Here is a 26,599-nt window from a genome sequence, read left to right as displayed (position 1 = left end):
AGCTGTAAGAATATGTTGTTTTTGCAACGTTGTGGATTCAATATTATGATATTCCTGATAAACATTTTTTCTAATCATAAACAATACTAATAGTAATATTATTGGTATCAACATGAATTTTATTATTGTTTGTTTTTTGTTTTGATAGTTTGTTTGTTGTTACTGTCAAATGCCGTTTTGACAGGCGTTGTCATTTCCCAGTGCCAACCATGATTAATGTTGTTTTTACCTACAACTCCAAGCTATAATGCTAGCGAAATGTCATCGCCCGTGTTTTTTTCTGGCGTCTTATTCACTTTCTTGAATATCTCTCCGTACCCCTTTGTTTGGTCACTGGTTTCCCCCGGTGGGTCTCCCCATTATCTCCCTATTCTTGGTAACTCTGATTTTCTACCCACCACAGTGTTCCCTCTCCGTCTGAATTCCTGATACTGGAATATTTCTTGTCTTGTACACACTTTCTCACGCTTTGTTGTATTTTGTCTGTGCTTTATTTGTGGATTCGTGTGTTCTCGTGTCGATTTCCTCGCTAGCGATCCGTGATCGCTTGTTACTGTGTTGTTACTGTGTTCTTGTGTTTGTGTTGTGTTGTGTCTTCTTGTGTTTTGTTGTTTCTTGTGTGATTACCACCTTTCGGCCGTTCCTGCCAACGTCTCCTCCTCTCCACCACTCAACTCTGTAGGACCCTCTCTCTAACGTCTCTACAGTCTCTCCCACCTCTCCCACCTCTCCACTACTGTCTCGCTTCCTCATCCTATCATTTCACTCATTTCACTTTTTTTTTTCGTTATATTTTGTCCCTGTTTTCCCCCAACGTCCGTCACACGCATTCGCTTCGTTGGCTCTGCGATTTTCCCTGAACCTGAACTATTGAGCTTTATTCGTTTCTGACTCCGTGTCTCTGTGTCTCTGTACACTGGCAAGTTTTTTGAAGTTTTGAAGTTTTCAGCTTTTGACGTTCTGGGCGGCTAACTGGGCTTTTTTTTTATTGTTGTGAGTATTTGAGGTGTTGATATTCATTTGAGGTCACGATTTGTTATCGTGAAGTATTCATTATTATCATCTAGTACTGAGTGAATTAGTGCTAAGCGCTTAGAATTTATTGTTCGAGTATCGTTACTTGTCACGTCGATAGAAAACTGGAGCTTTTGATCTGGTTGTTTAAAAAACCGTCGGGTGAATTTATAACTATTCCTTCGTTTAAGTAAACACGTCATAGAAACCTCTGCAAATTGGGAGCAAGATGTCGGAGTCGTCACGGAGTATCAACCACAAGCTCAATGAGTTGTTGAGTAAAAGTACGTATTTTGATAGAAGAAGAAGATTGGTGGAGAATAGACTGAGGCAAGAATCAATTTCAGTATAGATACGGCTGACCATACATGGACCTGAGGAAGATCAAAACCGATTGATCTCGGATATAAACAATGATGTAACGATGTGACACGAACTTAATTGCCGTGATCTCGAGTTTATGTGCTTCCGTCGTCATTTTTGAAAGTCAATATATCCATTACGTCTACTTTTAAGGTTGAAGGCATTTGGTGTATCACCAGAAGGCTATATTACTTCATAAAGTACAGTGAATTCGCCCAATATCACGATACAAATAGTTCTGTGTAACGTTACAGTCAAGTTCAACAATTTAGAGCCTTTTATTACCATAATTATCAAATAGTTGATATAACAACATTCACCACCGGCACTCCTTCTCTCAATCTTCAACTTAATCACCTGTTCATCTACTAACTCCCTCTAGCAAATACCACCAAGAAGCTCGACACTACCAACGCGCTCACTTATGCCTCTATCCTTCGTGGTAACATTCTAGGCAAAGACAAACAAGAAAAGGTCAACTCCATCGTCGTCCTTGCCAAGCTCTTGGATTGTATTATAGGGTCCGATGCAGTTTCCAATGATTTCGCCAAAGTGATGGATCGAACCTTGTTCTCCACGCTTTTCTCAATTGTTAGTACCAACATGTCTTCGGAGACCTACAAAGCTATTCTCAAGATTGCTGGAATTGTTATTTCTGGTGCTATCTTCTCGAAAGATGACAGCATCGATAAGTATCTTCCATTGTACGACTCATTGATTGAATACCTTGATGTGATGGATATTGTCACCCACAAATTGTATTTGCAAGACAACAAGATTACCTTCAATTCCATTAAGTTAGTAACAGACTTGATCAATAGAGCATTGAAGTTTGGATATAGCGGTATAATTACCCTAGCTGCAAGATTAAAACATGTGACCTTCTTCAGTACTATAGGGAATCTCATTGAAACAGATGATAAGGCAATCCTTGATGCCACAGAGAATCTTAAAGTTGCTTACTACAACCTCAATGAGTATCTCGACAAAACCCATTTTGACTTGCTGGTCAAAGCACACCAAGTCATGCTTAACAACCTTTTCATCTACCTCGAAGTATCTTTGAATGAATATGGGACACCTGCCACCACTGAAGAATACGTCAAAGCTGGATTCACAGACAATCCCAGAACTTTTGTAATTGAAAATTTTACCATGTTGCTTGCAATGGATCTTAAAATCTTCTTGAAAGACCATAATTTCACCTTTAAAAAGCGTTTCCACGAAGAACTCATGATGAGTAACCACTCTAGAACTTTCCCATTATATCTTTTCATGGATAAGTGCACCAATATGTGGGTAGATATATTTCACAGACGTAAGGAATACCCGTTCATTTGCCTGTCAGTTCTTAGTTGGGAATTGATGATTTATTATACTATGAATAACTGTTTGGTTCTCTGGCAAGAGACAAGGGCGCAGCTTGAAAATGAAGTTGACGTAGACCGTATTTTGCAGTTGCTTCTATCAAACGTTGAGTCATTAGAACTTGAGATGTCCAAGCGGTCTAAATCGATTGAAGAATGTCTTGACATTACGGCATCAAAAACAGGGGAAGAAATGAGACGTGTTCAAGTATTGAAAATTAAGGATGATCAATTAAACAGATGGAAGCCAGCTTTCACCGAGTTTAACAAGGTGTTAGCTAGAGAAGTCATTGACTTCGTTTCTGAGCAAAGAGTAATCCAGCTCTTAAAGGGCTCTTGGGTCTTCACAGAAATACATGGAGAGAATTTACTTAGAAATAATGGCATTGCCAGAAAGGGCAATTACCACAAGTACTATTTCCTTACATTGTCTCCCAACAGAAAGAGTGTCTATTACCGTGAGTTTGTTGAAAAGCCATCTACCAATCCATCGTACGAAGAGATGGAAAAACAATTTATACGTTTGACTGACATTACTGATTTTAGATCTACGAAAATTGGTGAGCACATAGGAGAAGAAGACAAGAGGAACAATAGTATGTTGATTTCTATTAAGGGAACAATTTCGTATGAGAGAATCACCTTGTTAGGTGAGAACAACAAGAAACTATTAAGTTTCTACACTGATACAGAGGTGAACAAATATGTATGGTTGGATGGACTTAAGATGTTGAAGGGTATGATCAACCCCGGTCAATTGTCAGACGATACACAGCGCCAGATAGAGAATTTGATTGATATAAGGCGGAATACGCAATTGTTAGCTTTGGAAAACAAGACAATCAAGGTTGAACCAGTTGATGATGATGATGACGAGTTCTATGACATGGCCGAGCTTACAGCTGCCACAAATAACTTTTACTATAAGTAAGGGTATTACACCCTTTGTACCATAGATGGAGGGTGTGAATGGCAGCTGGCGAATCGAGTTGTCGCGTTGTTCTGTGTGAGATTACAGTTTGATTCAACTTCCCACAAGTATGGAAAATTTGTTTAATTATCCGTTGACTGTGTAGTAAGTACATTTAGAGTATAGAGTCTTGTAATACATTAATGATAAATGATAACGTGGTACTTCCCTTTCAGACGAATCGTTCTTTATCAATGACTTATCTACTTTAGCTACTCCCCCGCCATTTGCTTTCAAAATATTGCTATATACTTCTCTCGTCTTCGTCCTACTTCCAAGTAATTGCTGAAGTGAATCTTCTCCCATTCATTGTAACGTTACTTACCTGCAGATAATACATACTTACTATAGAGCTCTTGACACTATGTACTTCATTTCCCTATAATCTGATACGTGATACGATATAACCATATAAACACTAACTTACTCAAGCACTACTACTAGTTCAGCCACGCAAATCAATCCATTTCACCTTCTATTCTAACCAATTTCCAATATCCAATATAAACACCACCATAACGACACCTCTCTACTATTAACTACAATCTCTTCTTTACCCCAGAACACAGTGTAATTATCTACAGGAACAGCGGCAATGGTGTTTTCACATCTCAAAAATTTATTTGGCTGAAAAATCAAAACTCATCGCTACGTTAATGTTTCAATGGATAGAGATCTCTTTATAGATTGGGTATAAAGTAGGAGTAATAAGCCGTCGTAGTATAGTAGCATAATGGCAGTGAAAGAGGATCTTATTTTGACCATTGACAGTGACGGAGAAGACATTCCATACGCTTCTGAGGAATCAGAAGAGGAAGTGGAACAAGAAAAGCCTACAGTTATAGAGACCAAGAAGACCAAAAATAAGAAGAAGAAAAATGGAAAGGGGAAGGCAGCAAACGAGGTAAAAGAACAGGACGAGGATGAAAAGGAGAATGATATCAACCCTGATTTTCACTTTTCTTTGGACGGAATCGAGACCACATCGCGTTTTGATGGTTGGGATTTCTCAGTTGAGGCTAAAGAGAAGCTGAACTACATACCAACAAAGGAGGTTGATTTAGACGGAATTTTGAGGAGAAAGGGAGGTTTGGCCAACTTAGCTGGAACTGAAAATGACGAAGAAGAGGAAGAAGAGGAAGAGGAGGAAGAAGAAGAAGAAGAAGAAGAGGAGGAGGAGGAAGAAGAAGAAGAAGAAGACGAAGAGAATGATGAATTAGCATTAGACGGTTTCGGAATGGGAGCTGAAGAAAAGACTATAATAGAAGAAGAGGAAGACAAAGAACAAAATGAAGACGAAGAGGAAGAAGACGAGGAAGAAGACAATGGATCTGATGGTGACGAAGAAATGGATGTAGGCGATGTTTCGGGGGACGAACCAGAGAACGACGAAGACTCTGCTGAAGCAATGGCTGAATTCTATGCCGATGAAGACGAATCGAAGACTGCAACCACACAGCAGCACACTACTTTTCAATCATTACAACTTTCTCGTCCAGTTTTGAAGGGTTTATCACAACTTGGATATACTAAACCTTCTCCAATTCAATCTGCATCTATTCCTATTGCATTACTCGGAAGAGATATCGTTGCCGGTGCCGTGACTGGTTCTGGTAAGACTGCTGCCTATATGATCCCAATTATCGAGAGATTGTTGTATAAGCCTAGCAAAATTGCTTCTACCAGAGTCGTTGTTTTGGCACCAACAAGAGAACTTGCTATTCAAGTGGGTGATGTGGGTAAAAAAATTGGTCAATTTGTAAACAACTTGAATTTTGGTTTAGCAGTCGGTGGTCTAAACTTGAGACAGCAAGAACAACAATTGAAGTCCAGACCAGACATAGTTATTGCTACACCAGGTAGATTAATTGACCACATCCGTAACTCTCCAAGTTTCACCATTGAGAACTTAGAAGTGTTAGTTATCGATGAAGCTGATCGTATGCTTGACGAAGGTTTCCAAGCTGAATTGACTGAAATCTTATCCCTTATACCGAAGAACAAGAGACAAACATTGTTGTTCTCAGCTACCATGAACACTAAAATTCAGGACTTGATCCAATTATCATTGCAAAGACCAGTTCGTATAATGATCGATCCACCAAAGACTGCTGCAACCAAGTTGATTCAAGAGTTTGTACGTATTCGTAAGAGAGAGCATTTAAAGCCAGCCCTTCTCTTTCAACTTCTTAAGAAATTAGATCCAGTTCAGCAAAGCAGAATAGTGGTATTTGTTTCAAGAAAGGAGACTGCCCACAAGTTGAGAGTGGTGTTAGGTTTGTTGGGTATGAAGGTGGCAGAATTACACGGTTCGTTGACCCAGGAGCAACGTCTTAACAACGTCAATGACTTCAAGAAGTTGGTTGTTCCAGTTTTGATTTGTACTGATTTAGCCGCAAGAGGTTTGGATATTCCTAAGATTGAAATTGTCATCAATTATGACATGCCAAAGTCATATGAAATTTATTTGCATAGAGTTGGTAGAACAGCCAGAGCAGGAAGAGATGGTACTTCCATTTCATTTGTCGGAGAGTCCACACAGGACAGATCTATTGTCAAAGAAGCCATTAAGTCATTGGAAAGTGGAGAGAGTAAAGGAAAGGCAGTTTCTCGTAATGTTGACTGGGTAGACGTTGAGAAATTGAATAAGATTGTGGAATCGAAGGAAGAGACAATTGAGGAAGTCTTGGAAGAAGAAAAGCTGGCCAAGGAGATTTTGCAAGCTGAGATGCAGCTCAACAAAGCTAATAATTTGATGAAGCACGAGAAAGAAATCAAGGGACGTCCAAAGAGAACTTGGTTCCAGACCGAGGAGGACAAAAAGAAGAACCAAACCGAGGTTATGCACCAGTTGACCAAGCACGGAAAGAAAGTCAATTCGAAAAAGAGAAAGGCCATTGAATCCAAGAAGGAGGCCAGTGGAAGATCATACAAGAAGACCAAAGAAGATAGAGCTGCCGACCAGAGAAGAAACCCTAAAGCCAAGATTGGTAAGGGTATGAGCAAGGGAAAGGGCAAGCCTAGAAGAAAGTAGAGAGGGCGATGTGTATAGTAATAACGTCATAATAATACATAGACATTATAGAGGCTTGGGAGAATTGAATGTAGAGATAAGTGAATGTTGATTAGCAGCATATATATATGTATTCTATTGAAATAAGATACTGTCTTATTATTGGGTGTATTCAATTTGACTCCCTTTACTATGGGACAATCTTGATTATGGTATATAACTATGGTTCGAACTACGGTATTTAGCTATGGTTCCTGACTATGGTTCTTGACCATGGTTGTAACTATGGTCTTCATTATAAACCTTAACTATTCTCCTCACCATGGCACTCTTTAACTGTTCAAAAGTTAACTACGGTACCTATGCTATTTTTAACAATAGCACTTCTTAACTATGGCACTTCTTAACTATGGTATTTCTTAACTATGGCACTTCTTAACTAGGCACTTCTTAACTTTGTAATTTCTTTACTATTTACTTTCTTTACTATTTACTTTCTTTACTAATTACTTTCTCTACTATTTGCTTTCTTAACAGTAACACTTCTTGACAATAGCACTTCCCAACAATAGCACTTCTTCTCTTTCTCTTTATTCTTGACTATGGCACCTCTTAACTATGAGAGTACTGTCTACACAACCTTCACCCATTCTTAACTATGGTCCTTCACATAAAACCTTCTTCCTTCTTTTCCACGTGACACACTGCCTCTAATTAAGCCGCCGCTACGATTAACAAACACAAGTGATTTTATTGACAGTGACAACTATTGATTAATAGCTTTTTACATAACATAGCTTGTATCATTAGCAATTGGATCTAGTTTGAGAGCTATTTACATGGAAAAGAGGTAATTAATACATTCGTCGTTTTTTTCTGTGTTCAAAAAAAGGACCAAAAGGAGAATTATTACATAGTACATAGCCTTCTCTTCCACCAGTGATCTATATTTATTGAAATATTAATACGTTCAAGTCTTTAGCTGTTAATCAGAAAAGATCCCCATAATAAATCCACAGAAATGCCCTCCTTATCAAGCGGATACACACGTCTCTTCTCAAATTATCAATCAAATGATATCACCAACCCATCCAAACTCTTGTTCCAGATCATCATACTACAATGCTTCTATTATTTAACGGCGTTGGTGATATTCTATCTCGTGGCTTCGCTAAACGGATACGACTTCAAAATGGACTGGATCTTCCTGTGGGAATTGGTGTCGCTGGATAATGCCATGGGATTAATCTTGTTTGCAATGTGGCTTTTCGATTCCCTTCTTTGTGTGTTCTTTGTCACTATCATAGTGGGCCGTTCCAAGTTGGCGTGGGACTTTGCCGTCACAGTTCATATCATCAATTTATTAGTAGTATGGTTCTACACTGGAAAATTCCCCACTTCAGTCTTGTGGTGGTGTTTACAGGTGTTGAGTGCCGTTCTTTTAGTGGCTTTGTCGACCTATCTGACAAGATGGAAGGAATTGAGGACTACGTTCTTCGACAACATGCTTGACCAACAGGAGTTGGGTCAAGTGCGCCATCCAGAAGGTCTGGCCATTGAATTGAATGTACTCCCGAAGACTTCAGTTCCTACCGAGAGTACCTAAGGAACTGATATTAGCATAAGAAGATAAATGACGTAGCCATTACAAATAGCAGTACGTTTCTCGGAGATACGTCAAAACTTGCATAGTATATACACAAGTGTATATATACTGGTAGATTCAATAGTTGAATTTACGTACATAGGAGAACAATACACATAGGATAGTATGTGGACTCCAAAGTTGCTAGTAATGGTAAAACTACATCTCCGGTTTCTGTTTTAAAGCAGCATTAGATATATGTAAGACTTCGTAGCTCTTATAGCTTTCTGTCTACTATTTATAACCGTTAGCCAGTCAAAAAGTGATTCTTAGCGACATATGTATACAGCAAGCTAAAACTTAACGGACACTCAAAGACATGGAAAATTTGACAATCAATGCCCCAAAACCACCACTACAAGAACAACAAATACATAATACACAATCCAAAATACATAATAAGCCCAAATTTCAAAGCCTCTGTTTCACCTTACGTTCCACCTTCTATCGGCATATAGAAATTACAAATTACATAACCAGAATACACATCTCATACATCCCTACCTATGCTATGGCCATCTCATGTAATCTTCCCCACCAAAACCAGCCTCAAACCGCATTCCAGCGAAGAGCGCATACTTGGCAGATGGGGATTACTAATTTTGAAAATTAAGTCCGAGATCTGTACCAGAGCATTGTATCAATAAAGTGAAAAACCGTTGATTGCTCCGAAAAACAAAAACATTTCTACTTCCTTTGTGGTGTGGTACAGTATCAACGTCATAGGGCCAAAGCCTCAAGTGGAATCTTCTGGGAGGGACGAAAAAATACGTCAATAGTATAGACTTCTTGTTCATCATCATCATCATCATCTTCTTTGTTCTTCATTTTCTTGTACTACTACTAATACATATTCAGCCTAAACGGTAAACTCAGGCCAAATACTAACACCCACCATAATTCTTGGTTGAGGCCAATTCATTGTCATTGATTCTCACAATAACTCAGACTTTGGTCTTGTGCACTGCCTCATTCAAGCCTTTTAATGATATTGGTCGTATCTATTCATATCTCTTCGGTAAACAATGTCGGTCCAGAAACAACGACAACGAAAGACATATCTGTGTTCCAATTGTAAGGAAAGAAAGAGGAAATGTGACCGCAACAAGCCATGCTCTTCCTGTGTTCGCCTGGCCATTGCTTCTACATGTCGTTACAAGGTGGAAGACGAACTCCCCGCTAACTTCATTATATCATCAACACCAGAAACTGCTCCGGTAGAAAATCCGATCCGAATAGCAACTGAAGTTCCTCAGCTTCAACAAACTGATGTCCCAGCAGAAGAAAAGCTGGATGACGATGAATTGAAACTGTTCTTGAAGGAGAAGAATCCGGTGGGTCTTACGGGTACCAAATTTAACTTCTTCAAACTATTGCAAACAAACGTAATAGATGTCGAATGCAACATATTTTCGTGGGTAAATCTTTATAGATCCGACCCAGGAATGAAATTGTACCTGAAGCATTCAAAAGCAAACATCCTATTCCTCAACAGCATAACTGTTGACGATTTCAAGCAAGATGCCTCTTACAAAGGATTCATACAGACAGAGATGGAAAAGGTACGGCGCCGCTCGTTGGGAGTTGGATGTAATGTTTTCAAAGACAACAACCAGGACCTCCTTGCCACAATCCATAGAACATTGCCTGACTATGAGGTTTGTGGCGTTTATATTGAAAAGTTTTTTAACGAGCTATATCCCTGCTTCCCCTTCCTTGACGAGGATGTCTTTAAAGGAAGATTATCGAAAATACCCTTTCTTACCCTGGTCACCGATGAAGATGACTGGGCTGTTTTAGGGATACTATTAATTATAATCAGAATGAGCTATTTGTCTTGCCTTTGGAACATGACAACTGCGACCAGAATCGGGGTGACCCCCAATAGCGATGACTTCCAATTGATTCGAAGAGTAAGCATAGGTCCAGAGTTCATTCGCCTAGCGAAGATGTGTTTGAATCAATTTGATCCTCTTGTAAGCAACTCAATGTGGATGCTTCAGTGCTCGCTATACTTAAGAATTTATGAGAGGGTGTCACCCGAAGCTGGTGAATGTAGCAGTGGCAGGAATACACAAATAGTGCATTCTTCCTTAATTCAACAGGCATTGGACCTTAAGCTTCATATAGATCCTGACTATTTACCTCAGGTTTATCGAACCAATGAGAAATATAAGAATTTAGCCAGAAAGATTTGGCATTTTCTTGTATCTTATGATTATCTCGATAGTATCTGTTACGGTAATTACCCTTCGACCACCAAGGTTGTCTTTAACACAAAATTACCCATTCATGTCAGGGGAAACGAGAATATTTACAATACGCAATTGGAGAAAGAAATCGTGGAATCCTTTGAATACCTTGATTTCACGTATGGTCCAGTGCATGACCTTCTTGTTGACATTCAAAGCATGAAAACAGATCATAGAATTGAGAAAATAGTGTTTCTTCTCAATGCAATAGAAACAACAACAGCGTCCATCTATGGCGACAATGAAAGCTTCTTTACCTCATCAGCACATTTCCATAAAGGACTAAGATTTGCCCTTTACTTGTACTTCAAGTTTTTTCTTGTTACATTGTACTCCTATCTTCAATTGTATTACGAGAAGAATGGGCAATACGAACAATCCTTTTTCTATTTGAAGAAAGTGTTAGTAGTAGGGACATATGAATTGCTACCATCTGTCATAAAGCTAATATGCTCTTTTAGAGATTATTTCAGTAAGGAAATATTTATGTTGACACCTCAAATTGTTCAATTGACTTGCCACAGACTCGTGATAACACTATTATCAACATATATCAGGCTTGAAGTTACTACAAGGAGAGTTAGCGGCCTAGATATTGAGGTTATTGATCAAATCAAGAAGAAGATTCTTCAGATTCTCCATTTGCACCATTCTGTGATTGCTAGTATGAGCAGTGAAATACACTACTCGTGGAGAATAAGAAAGTCTTTATATTTTATAATTCATAAAATATTTAAGGGTCAGCTTTTTGATGACGAGGGCTTAACAGAGTTGGAGGTAAAGAGAACAGTATTCAGATTCCTGTCTCAACAGTACGGTGATTTAAACAAGTCCTTACAAACATGCCTTGATACTGTTGAGAAGATATGGCAACCTGAATTACTAGTGCCTTTCTCATCCATCGACAGGATAGAAAGTATCTACAGACAAAGCGTTGATTTAATAGCATATGATGGAAGTGATGAGGATAAGATGTGGTACAGGGTGTCAAGAGGCAGGACTGAAAGTGACAATGGTATAGACGGGGTAGCAGAAATGACACTTAAATCTGTCAAATTCGACTTCAATATTTTCAAGGGGCTATTCTTCAAGGAAAACGTTGAGCTATAATGAGAGGAGATCCATGAATAATTAACCACTGGTAACATAATTGTATAATTTTGTAATAAACTGATTGCGTGCATGTAATATTTCTTTGAAGGTATTAAATTTCATGCTGAAGGGAATGAGGAGTATTCATTGGTTGCCTTTACAGCTCCAGAATGATCCACCACTGATATAACCACCCGAATCTAGTAACTTCACCGGCTTGAACCAACCGTGACGGCTGAAACATTTACTACGAAATAGGGGTATGTTGAGTTGTGTGCTGCATATTCAATTTGTGCGTCAAGGATCTGGCTAATTTTCCTTTGACATAACCTGAAGAAAGATAAGAGAAATTATTTGAATAAAACTTTACTGATTTTTGGTTAAATTCAATTGAGAGGCTTGCCATTATTTTTGCGGAAGCGCATTCCTCTTTCTTTCAGCGGAACTTCTATTTCAACCAAAATTAAAGCTTATCAACCCAAATCTTGCATTGTCGTTATTTTTTGAGATCATCAGGATTTGTTGCTTTTGCGTTCTCTATTGGGATAGAATTACCGATTATAGCGTTTAGGACCTGGGGAGATCTTAAATAATATATTCGGAAGCATGTAATTGGGCGTTAGAATTGTAGATAGGGTATCTTGCTCTAGAGAGATGTTCTTATATGTAGTTATCTATTTATTCGACCTTATAAGTTGCGACTACGACATTTCTACCTAATGAAACTTTGTCGAACACATTATATTGTAGGGTTCGTTTGATTTTGGAGATAATTGTATATCAATATGGCCATTGCAGCAAACCCATTGCAAATTGTAGATGTTAGTAAAGTCGACAAAGAGACGGGAAAGATTTTAGTGAATGCTGCTGCAAGCCAAGGGTTTCTCTATCGAGGGCCATGGGTTTACGCAAGAAGAAGTAGATCTTTTGTTTGACGTTACAGAGGACTTCTTCAAGTTACCCCAAGAGTATAAGAATCAAATTCCTATTGATGCAACTAATCATGGATATACAAACTTTGGAGGAGAGAACTTAGATCCATACCGACAAAGGAACGGAGATCCGAAAGAAGCATTAAATATTTCTTCTTTGAATCTTATTACTGGAATATCATCTCAATGCCTCCACGAATGGTTTTATGAAAACCTGGAAAGATTTGATATTGTGACATAGACCGTGTGCAAGTTATTTGAATTATCTGCTAAATTGTTGGAGTTACTTGCAATCGGCTTGGAGATAGAGGACTCCCTCTCTTCTAAAGGTGAAAAATGGTTTGCATCAAATGATCCCACAAAGGAGTCATGTACCACATTTAGGCTTTTACATTACCCTGGCCAAAGGGCATTACATCCCGAATCTCTCACTAGAGCTGGAGCTCATACAGATTACGGTTCGATGACAATGTTATTCCAGAGAAAAGGTCAAGAGGGTTTGGAAATATACTCTATTTCGGAGAAGAAATGGCATCCAGTTCCTTATGTTCCTGCTAATGGTCATAAAATTCCAAGACTGGCCCCTCCCATCATTGTTAACATAGGTGACCTTCTAGAATACTGGAAGCAGGTTTATTGAAGTCTACGCTACATAGAGTGAAGTTTCCTCCTTCATCTCTCAAAAATGGGCTGGACCGATATTCCATTGCATTTTTCAGTCATCCCAACAAAGAAACATTATTAGAGCCCATTCCTAGCCCTTTAATTAGTTCAAATAATGACTCTCGTACCAACAAAGATACAACATATATCACAGCCCAACAACATCTAGAAAAGAAACTCGCAGTGACCTATGGATGGAAGATCTGAAAGCTAACTTAGGACATGTTTACAACCACTAGTAGTCTATCAGTACTTATAGAGGCGAAGGCTTTTAGTATTTATTTGAAATTATTTACAAAAATGTCTCAATATTGGTTAAGTTAAATAAGATCATAATTAAACAATTTCTGACAATCCCTATCACTTCGAGGCTTAGATAAAAACCACACTTAAGCCTCTATTAACAGACCACTAAACTAATGTCTTGGGCCCTGTTCTAAAACTCCTTGGCATGACTTTTCTCCTCTAATTTAGTATTTGTAAACATACTGTCATAATTAGAAGAAACCGCAAGGTTCTTGACAATTGCAAGGTACTTCCAGCACTTTTACTAGAGCCTCGAGGATAAGTCTCGAATGAATAAGTGTTTAAACCACAGATAAGCCCGTCGATGGTGTTGTTGATCCACCAATTGTCCTTACTGAAGGTCTCGTTGTAGTATCCGCAATTGTAGTATTCTTGATCGAATTGCTCCGTCGAAGTTGGCACATCTAACGTCTCGTTAGCTCCAGCTAAGTCTCTACCACACTGGTAAGCATAATATAAATTGACCCACCATGTATCATTCTTGAAAATGGTGAGATTGTAATTAAAGCAATTTAAGGTGAATTCGAGTGCGGTTTCGTTGTAGAAGGTAAGCAGTGATTGAGCGTCAATCAAAGCATCTAGTGTAGACATTATGGTTACAGCTGTATTATGAAATCGAGCCTTAATACTTCTCTTTCACCGCTACAGACAGCCGATAAACAATAACTTTATATAGTTTGATCCATTCCAAATATTTACGACTATTGTCAGACGGTGCACGCTTTTTTCTCGCTAAATGGAGGCTGAATTTTTAAGTATTCGCATCTTTTCCATAAATGGACCGATAACAGTGACTGCGGCTTAGACAAGGTCACTACTGGAAGACACGAAAGGTGTTGCGAAACGTCTTGATAAGCCTTGCCTTGTCCTTGATACATCGAGAATACTCCAGAAGATAACGCAACAAAGTCTCTCTACAATCAAGAATAATGATAATAATAATAAATATGTGAAGAGAATGTTGTGATCATTATTTACTGAGAAAGAGGATGTGTCAAACTATGGATGGGTTTCATGCAGTACTAGATGGACTATCTCGAACAATTGCAACCTTTCACAGTATCCAGCGTTAAGAAGCTAGAAGCCCTCTTGGAGAAAATAAGCTCAATTGGAGACGGAGATGAACCAGATTACGTTATACGAAGCCGGGTTTAGGGCGCTAAATTCTATCTTCCGTTATCCCCTAAGTCTTGAAACCTTAATTTGAACGGAGATGACATAAATGTAGCGGAGTTAACAATCCTATATGTATAGCGTCCCCACTAAGATACAATTATGGGATCATTTAGTAAGGCTATTTCCGCCTTCTATCGTTTCAGTTAGGTGGAAACACCAAGTTTCAAATACGCAAGATAATCATACTGAGGTTGCAATTTTAATTCAGGCTTGCACTGGAATTGGTTCATACTACTAACAGATTTAATTGAAACCTACAACATGTTATTCTCAATGCTAGTTTGCTTGAAGGGTCGTGTAAACTTTATTGGGGTTTTCTATTATGGCCTCTAGTTTGAATAATAATGAAACCACCATATAAGCTGATGTTCGTATTCATATGCATCCCCAAAGTTTGGTAAGGGACGTGTTTATACCTTTCAAAAGAACATGCGCATTAGAACAATGGTGTATCATTTTAAAACCAGACGGCATCGAACTTTCCTTGCAGCAACGTGACTAATGACCCCTCCGGTGATCATTATGATTATTTTTATTAAATGGAGTTGTGGCGACGATGGCATGAACTCATCATTAGTGAACTAACCAATAGAAAGCAATTGTTGCTATGAAGTAAAGTATCATGAGCTATCCTGAGTATCATATGGTATTAATGCCTTATTAATGTCAAGGGTACCATATGACTGCTTTACAATGCCAAGTCAAGCTCTTGTATGATTTCGGAAATTCAAGCACGTCACGCAGAATTGCATATGCAAAAGCCGTATCTTGCGTCCATTAGTATATTCAAATTGGTAGAATTTTAGCGATGTCACATGCATAGCAAGTCCCAAATAGTCCCAAATAATCTTCGCTCAAGCTTAGTTATGCCTAACTCATGAAGTTTGGCACCATTTACTCCGGACTTCACCCCTCAATTATGTCCGGAGTAGATAAAATCAGGCTACAAGTGCTCTGTTCACCGAATAGTTTTTTCAAAAACCTGTAGTAATAAGAAGCTTACAACCTCGTCTTGTTGATATCTTAAGTGACTAACAGTAGGCAGTACTCAAAATGGAAGCTCTTACACCCTACGTAGGAAAATGGTATTCGATTCTTACCTTAGTTGTTGTCGCCTTATTGGCGATAAAATACATCAAGGCCCAATTATTCATCAAGAAGCATGGAACTAAGAAAGCTCCGTATATGAAAGTTGGTTTCTTGGGAATAAGTTTCATTATTGACCTCTTGAAAGCCAAGGAAAGAGGAGAATTAATGGAACATTTCAGAATTAATGGCTTTATCAACAAACCCAAAACTCAAATCTTCAGGTTAGTAGGTATCGATATGATTATGACTCGTCATCCTGACAACCTCAAAGCCATTTTAGCAACCCAATTCAACGATTATGACCTTGGTTTGAGACATGCACATTTGGCACCATTGTTAGGAGATGGTATCTTCACATTAGATGGAGAGGGCTGGAAGCACTCCAGAGCAATGTTAAGGCCTCAGTTTTCAAGAGATCAGGTAGCTCACGTGGAGGCGTTAGAGTCACATATCCAATTGTTAGCTAAGCATATTCTGGCAAGCAAAGGAAACACTTTTGACCTTCAAGACTTATTCTTTAAATTCACTGTGGACACATCAACAGAGTTTTTGTTCGGAGAGAGTATTCACTCTTTGTATGATGAGAAAATTGGTATACCACCTAGATCGATTGACGGTATTTCCACCTTCGCAGAATCATTCAACCAGTCACAAGTGTACTTAGCATCTCGTGCATATTTGCAAGCATTCTACTGGCTTTTGAACGGTCGCCAATTCCATGAATGGAATAAGGACGTTCATACAGTTGCCAAATATTTTGTGAACAGGGCACTTTCCTTCTCACCTCAAGAATTGGATGAAAAGTCAAAGAACAGTTATGTCTTCTTGTATGAATTGGCGAAGCAAACGAGGGATCCTCAAGTTTTGCAAGATCAATTGTTGAATATCTTGGTTGCTGGAAGAGATACTACAGCAGGTTTGTTATCATTCACGTTCTATCAATTAGCAAGAAACCCGGAAATATTTGACAAGTTGAAGTCTGAGATCTATAAGCATTTCGGCAGCGGTAAAAATGTGGACCTTTCCAGAATCACTTTTGAATCTTTGAAGCAATGTGAATATTTGAAATTTGTTTTAAATGAAGTGTTGAGACTTCATCCCTCTGTTCCTATGAACTTCAGAGTTTCTAACAAAGATACAACTTTACCAGTAGGTGGTGGAAAAGATGGAGAGTCTCCAGTGTATGTTCCAAAGGGTACTTCGGTTGGGTACTCCGTTTACTTCACTCATAGGGATCAAGAGGTTTATGGTAAGGATGCTGAAGAATTCAGACCAGAGAGATGGTCAGACCTCAAGGGTGTGGGATGGAATTACCTTCCCTTTAACGGAGGTCCTAGAATTTGTTTGGGACAACAATTTGCACTTACTGAAGCTTCATATGTTATTGTTAGGTTATTGCAGTTGTTCCCTAACTTGGAAAGTTCAGATACCGGAAGCTATCCACCAAAGAATTGCGTTCACTTGACAATGTCCCTTTATGACGGTGCTTTAGTGAAGATGTCATAATTTTATACAGTAGTACAGGCAACTGTTTATATATCCTTTTTTTGCAGCTGGTTGTTAATGTAGTAGTGCCTCTTCGCTCTCATTCATCCATAATTATAACTGTTCTTGTTTTTATATGTCAATATAAAGAAATCCTATCCAGTTAAACTATTTATGCTTCTCAGGCAAATTATCAACACTGAAAATCGAAGTCGTAGATTACTAGAAAATGCCAAGTACTGATAAGTCCACTTGTTATTTACTTGACGAGTTAATTTTGCTTATGTTTGATTTGTCATATGTACCTTCGATTGTTCTTCTCCTCCTTGATCTCAGATATTATGCGTTTCAGAGATATCTTTGTATCCTACTTTGTTCTAGGCGGCACAAGACGGACGAAAGACACTTAGTCAATTCAACGGTTAAGTCCAATCAGTAGCGTCAAAATGAGGGCCACTGCCTTACTAAAAACTGGTTATTTTAGAGGCTCTTTAGCTTAAGTCAAGTTAATGGCGTTGTCCATGCTATGAAACAGCGTTAATTACCAAACCACATGGATCCGTTTGTACTGTCTTTCAAAACTTTGGCGACACATCGTTGTGAGAACTAAGGTAGATTACCTTCCCAAGGTCATTGGCTTAACATTTAGCTACTGTGGAATATCAGTACCTCACGAGCTAAAGAATACCAACACTTGAATATCTTTGAATGCGATTCCGTCGTCTTACGTGTTTTCCCTTTGCTCTTGGCCAACACTAAGCCTCGGTCAGGTACTACATTCTGATTGCACTTCATTCTGCATCCATGTGGAGAAACCACTTCGACAGATTAGATCTTTGTGAATGGGGGCTTCTTGAAAGACGAATTTCATTATTGCGTTATTCCTTCTGTCGCCCCCACATTCTACCCCTTCGACATTACCTTCTATTACCACACACCGACATACGATTCCTGTCTAATCACAGCCACCGTAAGGGTGACAGTTGTTATCTATCTATAAAGGTCCGCTTTTGTGGTAGTTGGCATTAGTTATACACATTCTTGGGAGTAGCCCCAATTTGTACAACGGTCCTTTAAGGCCAAGAAAATTATATATTCAACATCAACAAAAGGGAATAATCCCGTAGAAATAATACACTATCACCTCCCCTCCATCTCGAGTTTCAATCTATGGTCCTCATACGTGCCTTAAAGTAGCAGCGGAAAAAAACTCGGATTGGTCCATTTCTTACCGCTCGGCTCTCGCCATAAACGGTTACTAGAAAGATACTGTGAGTGTATCAGTATCAAGGGAATTAATTCGTGGAATAGAGTTTTGAAATAGAGTTTTGAAATCAACAGCCGTGCAGAACGCTTCTGCTTTTGGAATCGTTCCCAGATTTAGAAATGCAGGAACCGGAATGATAAAGTTGGTGGAACCTGCATTTTTGATAATGAAGGGAAGCAGATCGTAAAGCTTCGGTTATGCTTGGTAGCAGGCTTACTGGTAAAATTGAGATGGTGGTTCTTGTGGTGCGGCAGTAGAAGTTGTGGTTGAGCTGAGCTTCGAGGAAGCCTGGTATAATGTGTAAATATCATGTAACCAATCATGTTAACCAGTATTTTTTTTGACAAGAAGGAGCTGGGAATTCCAAAAAACGGCGTTTCACCTTGGTGATTACAGTGAATAATACAATCCGTAATACAATTGCCTCTTGCTGCATATTCCCCCAATTCAGTTTCCCCAGACAATAGAAGCACCCCAAATTCAAAATAAGCCTAAGTCGAACAATCCTTGCTGCACAAGATCGTTTCTGTATAGACCTGTCTTGAAAATATTGGGGGACATGTGGAGGACTCCTCAAACCGCCAGTTCCAACAATAGCCTTTCGGTCAAAATACCAAGAATTGCCAAGAGAGTTTCTGTCAAAGATGAGTCTCCATGAGACACACGAGGGCTCCAATTACTCCATTTATAAATACGAGACGACTTTTTGCCGTCCTGCAATAAGCGATTGAAGTTTACCTCTCCTTGAATTAATTCAGACTTTCTCATGATTAACTTCTTCCACTAATGCAACAATTGTGGAAGCTATCTCGCTGGTGCCGGCATATCACCAACAACATTACTCAAGAAGAAATCTTCTTCACTGCATTGTCTCAACACGCGCTAAACCTGTTTCAGAAGGTTCCAAACGTATTTCAATAGCATGAGTCAATGTTATTTTTTGAAGAAACACGAAGACTTAATTTCTTAATGTGGGATTTGGATGGGGAGAAAAGCGCTTTTTGAAAAAATATGCTGCTTTCATGGAAATGTTTGGATTTTGCAGTCACTGTAACTGTTAGTCACCAATATTTATTCAGTCATCTAGAAGAACTGCGATATATAAACATGGCAAAGTCCATTTAATTCTCAACTTTCGGATACAATTTGTATCATCTGTCAACAAAAGTAATAAGATGGCTTCACTCAAAGACAATAAAGTGCAAATTGTACAAGCTTCAATTTCAGAGGTTGATCACAGCAAAGTAATGATATTAACCAGTACCTTTACCTCGAAAAGCATTGGTGGAACTACCCTCATTTCTTGCATTTGAACTTCTGTATCTGGATTGTTACTTTAACGTCTACAAATAATGGTTATGATAGTAGTATGCTTAATGGTTTGCAATCACTTCCTAGATGGAAGGAAGATATGGGGCTGCCAACAGGTTATATCTTGGGAGCTTTAAATAATGGTAACACTTTTGGTGTCATGTTGTCATTTTTTATTGCATCTTGGGTGCAGACAGATGGGGAAGAAAAATTGCAATTGTTGGTGGTTCTTCATTGATGGTTATCGGTGCTATTTTGCAAGGTGTTGCTACTAACTATGGATTTTTCTTCTTCTCAAGAATGTGTCTTGGGTTCGGTTCTGGAGTAGCAATTGTGTCCTCACCATCACTTATCTCTGAGCTTGCCTTTCCCACACATAGACCAGTTGCTACGACAATTTACAATGTATTCTGGTTTTTGGGTGCTATTATAGCAGCTTGGGTACTAGAACACTTAAGAGTGCCTACTGCTGGAGGGTTCCTTCGTACTTGCAAGGACTTTTGCCAATGGTCCAAATTGCCTTGATCTGGATGGTACCAGAATCCCCAAGATTTTTGATTGCCAAAGGCAGAGTAGACAAAGCTAGAAGTATCTTGCACAAGTATCACACCGGAGGATCTCAAGACGAACGTGCCTTGAGAATAGTTGAGTTCGAAATCCAAGAGATTGAAGCAGCTTTAGAGCAAGAGAAGCTTTTCACCAATGCTAGATACATGGATTTCTTCACCATTCCATCTTTCCGAAAGAGATTGTTCCTTGTTGTTTGGACTTCCGTCATCATGCAATTATCTGGTAATGGTTTGGTTTCTTATTATTTAAGTAAGGTTTTGATTTCCGTTGGCATTACAGGAGTGAAGGTCCAATTGGTTATTAATGGATGTTTGATGGTGTACAATTTGTTCGTTGCAGGAACAGTTGCATCTGTTGTTTACAGATTTAGAAGAAGAACCTTGTTTTTAACATCGCTCAGTGGTATGCTTGTAACATACATTATTTGGACAATTCTTTCGGCTTTCAATCAGGAGCGTGGTTTCACGGAAAAGAGTTTAGCTAAGGGAGTCATTGCTATGATCTTCATTTACTATGCCTTTTACGACATGGGTGCTAACGGTTTGCCATGGTTATATATGACTGAAGTTTTGCCTTATTCTCACAGAGCCAAGGGTGTCAATATTCATAATTTAGTACAAACTTGGATTCTTATTTACAATGGTTTTGTGAACCCCATTGCTATGGATGCCATCCAATGGAAGTACTATATTGTTTATTGTTGCATTATTCTCACTGAATTGATTGTCGTTTATTTCACTTATCCCGAAACTTCTGGATACACTTTAGAGGAGGTTGCTAGAGCTTAGCTTTTGGTGAAGATCCAAACATGCAGCTCAAATTCATGCATCCGGATGCGCTTAAAGGAAAGTTGAGTTCTGAACATCTTGAAATCAGTACTTCAGAGGCAAAGGTAGGAAAAACAGTCTAATACTTTCCTATTAGCTAGTTCTAATTTAGTACACTTCTGTTTTTGAACTATTTCAAATACTAGCTGTAAGGGGTGCCTCTTTATTGGAGAGATTCCAGATGATCTCTATATCTGCACTTTTCACGAAGATAAAGCCAAGGCAGTTTATGGAATACTCTAATATATGATCTTGATTAATTCTGCATTTTACATATGGGCTACCCTTCTTAATTCCAATCTCTGTAAATGTATACTAATTCCCAAAGTGGTCAAATACACCTGATCTAGTGAGTTTGGCCAAGCATACCAGCCTTGTCAGATCGAAATCTCGAGCTCGCGACTTCTTTAAGTCTGTCATGATGGCCTTTTTGGACTCCTACGATTTCAGATTTTTTGCAACCATGATTCTTGCGGGAGTCTCACCACAGAATCCAACTGAGACCTACAATATTTTATGAGCAACTAACTGGTTACAATTAAAATATGACTCTTTCCTTATTCATCTCATTCCGCCATCGGTGGTTCTTGATACTTGGAATTGTTAGACTCCTTATTCTCCTTTACTCCTAACTAATAACACCTATTGAGACCATAACTGATATTCTCCAAAGTAAGCTCTAATGATGAAATTGGTCTGCAGGTTCGGGAATAAAGATGCACGAAGGCTCCATCCATCAGTCGGACGAAGCCAAGCTTTACAGAGAGTACCTGTATACGGCTCTAGTTGCAAGCCAGGTCTATGTCTTTAGAGCACTAAAGAAGTATTTAACAGTTCTGATTTGATCTAACCGATACGTTTCGTTTTTATAATTATAATCCTCTTAATTGTACATTTTTCGTGTTGAAAGGGTAACAATTCAAATCCCCCAAGCTTTCTTTGCACAGAAAAGAAACGACACACCCTCCGGCTCCTGCACAGCTACTGCATCCTGATCTCATAGCAATATTAAATGCTAAGGGAGGTTCAGAGAAGTTAACTTAAGATTATTTACAACATTTTATGACTGGACCATAATATGACCCACTCTTTTAACTAGCGATTTCTACGAAATTTGGTTATGCTTGATCATATATATCGCTCTTATTCAATGGCATGTTCTTAATTCAAGCTAACAACTTACTTGTTCTAAATTAGGTGTTTTCGACGTATACAACATCAATGCTGTTTTCGTTCAACTTGAAGCCCTGTCTCTCCAGAGAAGGATAAACTGTTTCCCCAAAATGCTGGTATGGGGTGGAGCTCATGCCCATGGTGTTGGATAGTATCGATGGTATAAGGTGTTGCGAAGACTCCTAGTTGTTGGTGACTTCGACCTATTTGGTTTGGTTATAAGTTACCAAAACAATTGGCTTGGTCAAAATCTAGGTCCACTGCATTTGCTTTTCAGTCTCTTTGCAGTATTCATCGGCTAGCGAGATAGAGCATTTACCCAACAACTCGTTCTCCCTTAAAATGACTGCCCTATTGGAGTAATGATCCTTGACTTTCCCCAAGTCACCACTAACAACCTCAACAATATGTTTCAAAAATCCTTTGATGTGGATGACTTTTGTGGTTCTATCAGCTTCTGAGAAAGTTAATCCCATTATATCCTCGGATACCCTGTTCTCCTCTTTGTTGTCTTTATGTATAGTGTCCCAGAACGCAATAGAGCTTGGAATCATGACATTTTTGCCATCTGTGCACTTGGCATTGTCCATTCCTAACTCCCAAGCGTCAACGTTGATATTGAAGTCCATCAAGGAGCTTACATAATCGAGAGTGAAGTTATTGGTATTGATTTCCTTAGAAATTAAGAAAGAATGGGGGCGGTAAACTCTTTTGAGGCATCCACAGCCCAAAATGTGCGAGCGGGCAATTCCAAACCAATATTGCCTTGTGGCAGCAATTCCTTTTGGCAAGAATACTGATGGCACCGAGACAATGTTGGTACCACCTCTTAAGGGTTGAGCATCGTTAGCCTCAATTTCTGGTCCCTCAACCTTTTCGCAATCTCCTGATTCAAGATTGCATTTGAGAATGCGAAGTGGTTCGAAACTATAAACAAAGTTGATACTGGAAGGATCATCGTCGAAGAAGGGAGCCCAATTCTTTTCTCTTTCTTTGGGTTCCATGTCAACAATCTTCATTCGAGTAGGGTTTTTTGCGTCATTTAAAGGGCGATAAGTATGAATTGCTCTTTTCCACCCTAATTCAGCTACATATGCATTGAAAATGACAACTGGTTCTTGGTATGCAATCTTTGTTTCTGGGTCAACAACTGTACGTAAAGTCAAACGGGGATCGTCAGCTCCTAAGAAGACATTTTGTCCCTCAGGATGTTCATCAGTTTGGATGGGAAGTATAGAAGGAAACGAAAGTTCGGAATTGGGGAACTTGTAATCCAATATTTCGTTCCAGTCCTTGTCAAATACTTGGGCGTATACAAGACTAATAACAGGTCTGTTCCTTCGCTTCATACGACTGTAAGAAACTCTGCTGACAACGAAGTATACTTCGAAATGGTCCAACCAAGCTGAAGCTCCATTAAACTTGAACCACTTCATTTTCAAGATATCTCTTTCCTTCTCATAATCTTTATCGAAGAAGCATTTTCTGATGATAGGGAATTCACCAGTTTCATTCATTCTTAATGCCTGATCCCTGATCATTTTGAGGTCTCGACTTTGATCAATGCTATGGGCATCGGATGCCTTCACGTTGCTTTCATCCAAGAATCTGATCTTGCCGCAATCAAAGTCGTTAAGCTCATCCATGCCCATCTCAAGAAACGAATATCCTGGCATCTTGAATTCAGTAAAGTTTAGGTTGGCGATACTGTCGGTCACAGGAGAATGTAACAAGTTGAAAGTCGGTGACGTATTCAACTTGTACTGTAAATGGACGTCGACAATGCTGGTGACGATATAGTACCATAAGTTGGCGTTGAGGATGAATATTATGACTAGAATAGCACCGTGGAGGAATTTGTTCAGGTACCGTTTGGCACCTCGAATAAAGAGAAGCTTTTTGATAGCAAAAAGGGAAAGAGTAGTCACTACAAGCGGCACTATTGAGTAGAAGAAGTGACTTTTCTCTTGGTAGTATTCTAGGTACTTGCTGACAGCACTCATTGGTATTGGTTATAACTTTGAACGCTAATGGTAGTGTTTCTGAAGAAAACAAATCCATTTGAAATTCACTACTTCTGTTTCAACCAATGCCCACACGACTGTTAAGAATAATGGGTCCTGAATACAAGTTAAAGAAAATGAATTGGGAGTTTTGTAACCCTTTTGAGACAATCTCTTTGTTATGCATTGTTGCCAGAATATTTTATAGAAGGCGGCAGGTCCACAGCAGCGAAACAAGGAGGCCGTTTTCAAAGCCTGCTAGAATGAAAATTACCGAACGTCTTTGAGATATATATAAGAGCGACAAAGAGTGGAAGTGCGTTTATTATGTGATTCTGGGTTTCCCTATTCAGTACAACTAGTGCCGACAGTATAAGTAGGACAGTACAGCTGTGCTTTCAGTGTAGGAGTTATTGCTTGGTGTCTTTGTTTTTCTGTACTTAGCAAAAAAATAATATGACGATATGCCTGAGCATGAGCAAATCGTGAGGAAAAATGCTCATAACCCTTGCACCTTAGATCTTCGAATACGATTTCGATCTTTTCGACCTTTGTTGAAGACGTAAACATCTCGCATAATCAATCTTGCTAGATCATAACTTTTACGCCCATCAGACCTTACCCATATGACGTTTCTCTAGGTAAACAAATCAACGCCCTATGATCATCTATCTTTTCACCGCCCATAGGCTTCTTGATTAAAGGAGAAATTTTGAAAGCAATCATCCGCCTATGAAGAGTGAATTTACCTGGACTCAAACGCGAAGTGAAATTCTTGGATCATTTGAGGTATGGGCCTGCGAATGGGTTTTAGTTTAATTAATATCAGGACCAAGTGTATGTCTAATTGAATAAGTAGCTTCTATCGGTTCACTTGAGCCGCAAGATATAACAAATTTTAATGAACAAACTTCCAGATTTTTTCCAAGATTCATATTTCTTTTCGAATTTGGTAAAAATTTGAAGAATAGATGATACTTCAGACAAGTGAATTTATTGGTTTAAGGAAGTATGCATATTTGCAGCTGCTCGGATTACAACATGATCCACATGCTCGAGGATAAGGGTTTTCCAAATTTGGGATTCCAAAGACGTGGCTCTGGTTAAAGGACCAAGGAGTGTGGAAGTCTATTCCTGATGGGTGCAATTCTTGTACATGAGAATTGCAAAAAACCGAGTCCTGACTACGTTGTTCCAACACATAGAGGGCTATTGCCTGTCAATCCACCCACCGTACAAAGCGGCCAAGTCCGAATTCTGACGTTTTACGTTTTGATGTATACGCCTATTTGGTTTTTTCTTGGAATGTAGACATGTACATCGAAGCGGAGTACTGAGAAAAAGCTTGTTTTCTCTGAAATTATGACAATGCTGCGGTACGGGTCTTCTACGACAATGCTGCGGTACGGGTCTTCTACGACAATGCTGCGGTACGGGTCTTCTACGACAATGCTGCGGTACGGGTCTTCTACGACAATGCTGCGGTACGGGTCTTCTACGACAATGCTGCGGTACGGGTCTTCTACGACAATGCTGCGGTACGGGTCTTCTACGACAATGCTGCGGTACGGGTCTTCTACGACAATGCTGCGGTACGGGTCTTCTACGACAATGCTGCGGTACGGGTCTTCTACGACAATGCTGCGGTACGGGTCTTCTACGACAATGCTGCGGTACGGGTCTTCTACGACAATGCTGCGGTACGGGTCTTCTACGACAATGCTGCGGTACGGGTCTTCTACGACAATGCTGCGGTACGGGTCTTCTACGACAATGCTGCGGTACGGGTCTTCTACGACAATGCTGCGGTACGGGTCTTCTACGACAATGCTGCGGTACGGGTCTTCTACGACAATGCTGCGGTACGGGTCTTCTACGACAATGCTGCGGTACGGGTCTTCTACGACAATGCTGCGGTACGGGTCTTCTACGACAATGCTGCGGTACGGGTCTTCTACGACAATGCTGCGGTACGGGTCTTCTACGACAATGCTGCGGTACGGGTCTTCTACGACAATGCTGCGGTACGGGTCTTCTACGACAATGCTGCGGTACGGGTCTTCTACGACAATGCTGCGGTA

The 26,599-nt window shown here is 39.4% G+C and overlaps 10 protein-coding genes across 10 annotated transcripts; 7 read left to right on the top strand and 3 right to left on the bottom strand. All coding sequences in view use genetic code 12, as the record gives it.

The window, feature by feature from the left end:
• Nucleotides 1–1,980: 1,980 nt before the first annotated feature.
• LMO1 (Lmo1p) lies at nt 1,981–4,065 on the top strand (the record flags this gene model as incomplete). The annotated part of the gene is made up of 2 exons (XM_064918955.1): nt 1,981–3,084; nt 3,157–4,065. The coding sequence occupies 2 exons, from the start codon at nt 1,981–1,983 to the stop codon at nt 3,673–3,675; spliced, it is 1,623 nt and encodes a 540-aa protein (XP_064773442.1). The 3' UTR covers nt 3,676–4,065.
• Nucleotides 4,066–4,834: 769 nt separating this feature from the next.
• Nucleotides 4,835–6,847, top strand: DRS1 (putative ATP-dependent RNA helicase). The gene has a single exon (XM_064917297.1). It carries the CDS (start codon nt 4,952–4,954, stop codon nt 6,746–6,748), a length of 1,797 nt encoding a protein of 598 aa, XP_064773441.1. The 5' UTR covers nt 4,835–4,951; the 3' UTR covers nt 6,749–6,847.
• A 457-nt stretch (nt 6,848–7,304) lies between these two features.
• On the top strand, nt 7,305–8,512 carry SYS1 (Sys1p). The gene has a single exon (XM_064920245.1). It carries the CDS (start codon nt 7,749–7,751, stop codon nt 8,331–8,333), a length of 585 nt encoding a protein of 194 aa, XP_064773440.1. The 5' UTR covers nt 7,305–7,748; the 3' UTR covers nt 8,334–8,512.
• A 679-nt stretch (nt 8,513–9,191) lies between these two features.
• Nucleotides 9,192–11,849, top strand: RJT20DRAFT_46516 (zinc finger transcription factor). Its single transcript, XM_064920246.1, has one exon. The coding sequence runs from the start codon at nt 9,398–9,400 to the stop codon at nt 11,732–11,734; it is 2,337 nt and encodes a 778-aa protein (XP_064773439.1). The 5' UTR covers nt 9,192–9,397; the 3' UTR covers nt 11,735–11,849.
• A 652-nt stretch (nt 11,850–12,501) lies between these two features.
• Nucleotides 12,502–13,532, top strand: RJT20DRAFT_147971 (uncharacterized protein; the record flags this gene model as incomplete). The annotated part of the gene is made up of 2 exons (XM_064918954.1): nt 12,502–12,537; nt 12,890–13,532. The coding sequence occupies 2 exons, from the start codon at nt 12,502–12,504 to the stop codon at nt 13,286–13,288; spliced, it is 435 nt and encodes a 144-aa protein (XP_064773438.1). The 3' UTR covers nt 13,289–13,532.
• A 190-nt stretch (nt 13,533–13,722) lies between these two features.
• Nucleotides 13,723–14,208, bottom strand: RJT20DRAFT_135358 (uncharacterized protein; the record flags this gene model as incomplete). Its single annotated transcript, XM_064918398.1, has 2 exons — nt 13,723–13,776; nt 13,801–14,208. 2 exons carry the CDS (start codon nt 14,206–14,208, stop codon nt 13,723–13,725), a joined length of 462 nt encoding a protein of 153 aa, XP_064773437.1.
• Nucleotides 14,209–15,658: 1,450 nt separating this feature from the next.
• On the top strand, nt 15,659–17,492 carry RJT20DRAFT_46522 (cytochrome P450). Its single transcript, XM_064920247.1, has one exon. It carries the CDS (start codon nt 15,847–15,849, stop codon nt 17,386–17,388), a length of 1,542 nt encoding a protein of 513 aa, XP_064773436.1. The 5' UTR covers nt 15,659–15,846; the 3' UTR covers nt 17,389–17,492.
• Nucleotides 17,493–19,809: 2,317 nt separating this feature from the next.
• On the top strand, nt 19,810–21,303 carry RJT20DRAFT_145595 (general substrate transporter; the record flags this gene model as incomplete). Its single annotated transcript, XM_064918811.1, has 4 exons — nt 19,810–19,878; nt 19,914–20,110; nt 20,143–20,358; nt 20,382–21,303. 4 exons carry the CDS (start codon nt 19,810–19,812, stop codon nt 21,301–21,303), a joined length of 1,404 nt encoding a protein of 467 aa, XP_064773435.1.
• Nucleotides 21,304–22,397: 1,094 nt separating this feature from the next.
• On the bottom strand, nt 22,398–24,690 carry RJT20DRAFT_46497 (uncharacterized protein). Its single transcript, XM_064920244.1, has one exon. It carries the CDS (start codon nt 24,516–24,518, stop codon nt 22,767–22,769), a length of 1,752 nt encoding a protein of 583 aa, XP_064773434.1. The 5' UTR covers nt 24,519–24,690; the 3' UTR covers nt 22,398–22,766.
• Nucleotides 24,691–25,783: 1,093 nt separating this feature from the next.
• Nucleotides 25,784–26,553, bottom strand: RJT20DRAFT_135354 (uncharacterized protein; the record flags this gene model as incomplete). Its single annotated transcript, XM_064918397.1, has 1 exon — nt 25,784–26,553. A coding segment is annotated over one exon (770 nt), but the record flags the coding sequence as incomplete, so codon positions are not given.
• Nucleotides 26,554–26,599: the final 46 nt, after the last annotated feature.

The sequence above is a fragment of the Scheffersomyces xylosifermentans genome (genome assembly GCF_036884685.1).
Source record: "Scheffersomyces xylosifermentans strain CBS 12540 chromosome Unknown RJT20scaffold_5, whole genome shotgun sequence".
In the NCBI taxonomy this organism is placed as follows: domain Eukaryota; kingdom Fungi; phylum Ascomycota; class Pichiomycetes; order Serinales; family Debaryomycetaceae; genus Scheffersomyces; species Scheffersomyces xylosifermentans.
Note: the sequence above shows the minus strand (reverse complement) of the source record. Positions and strands in the feature narration are given on the sequence as shown.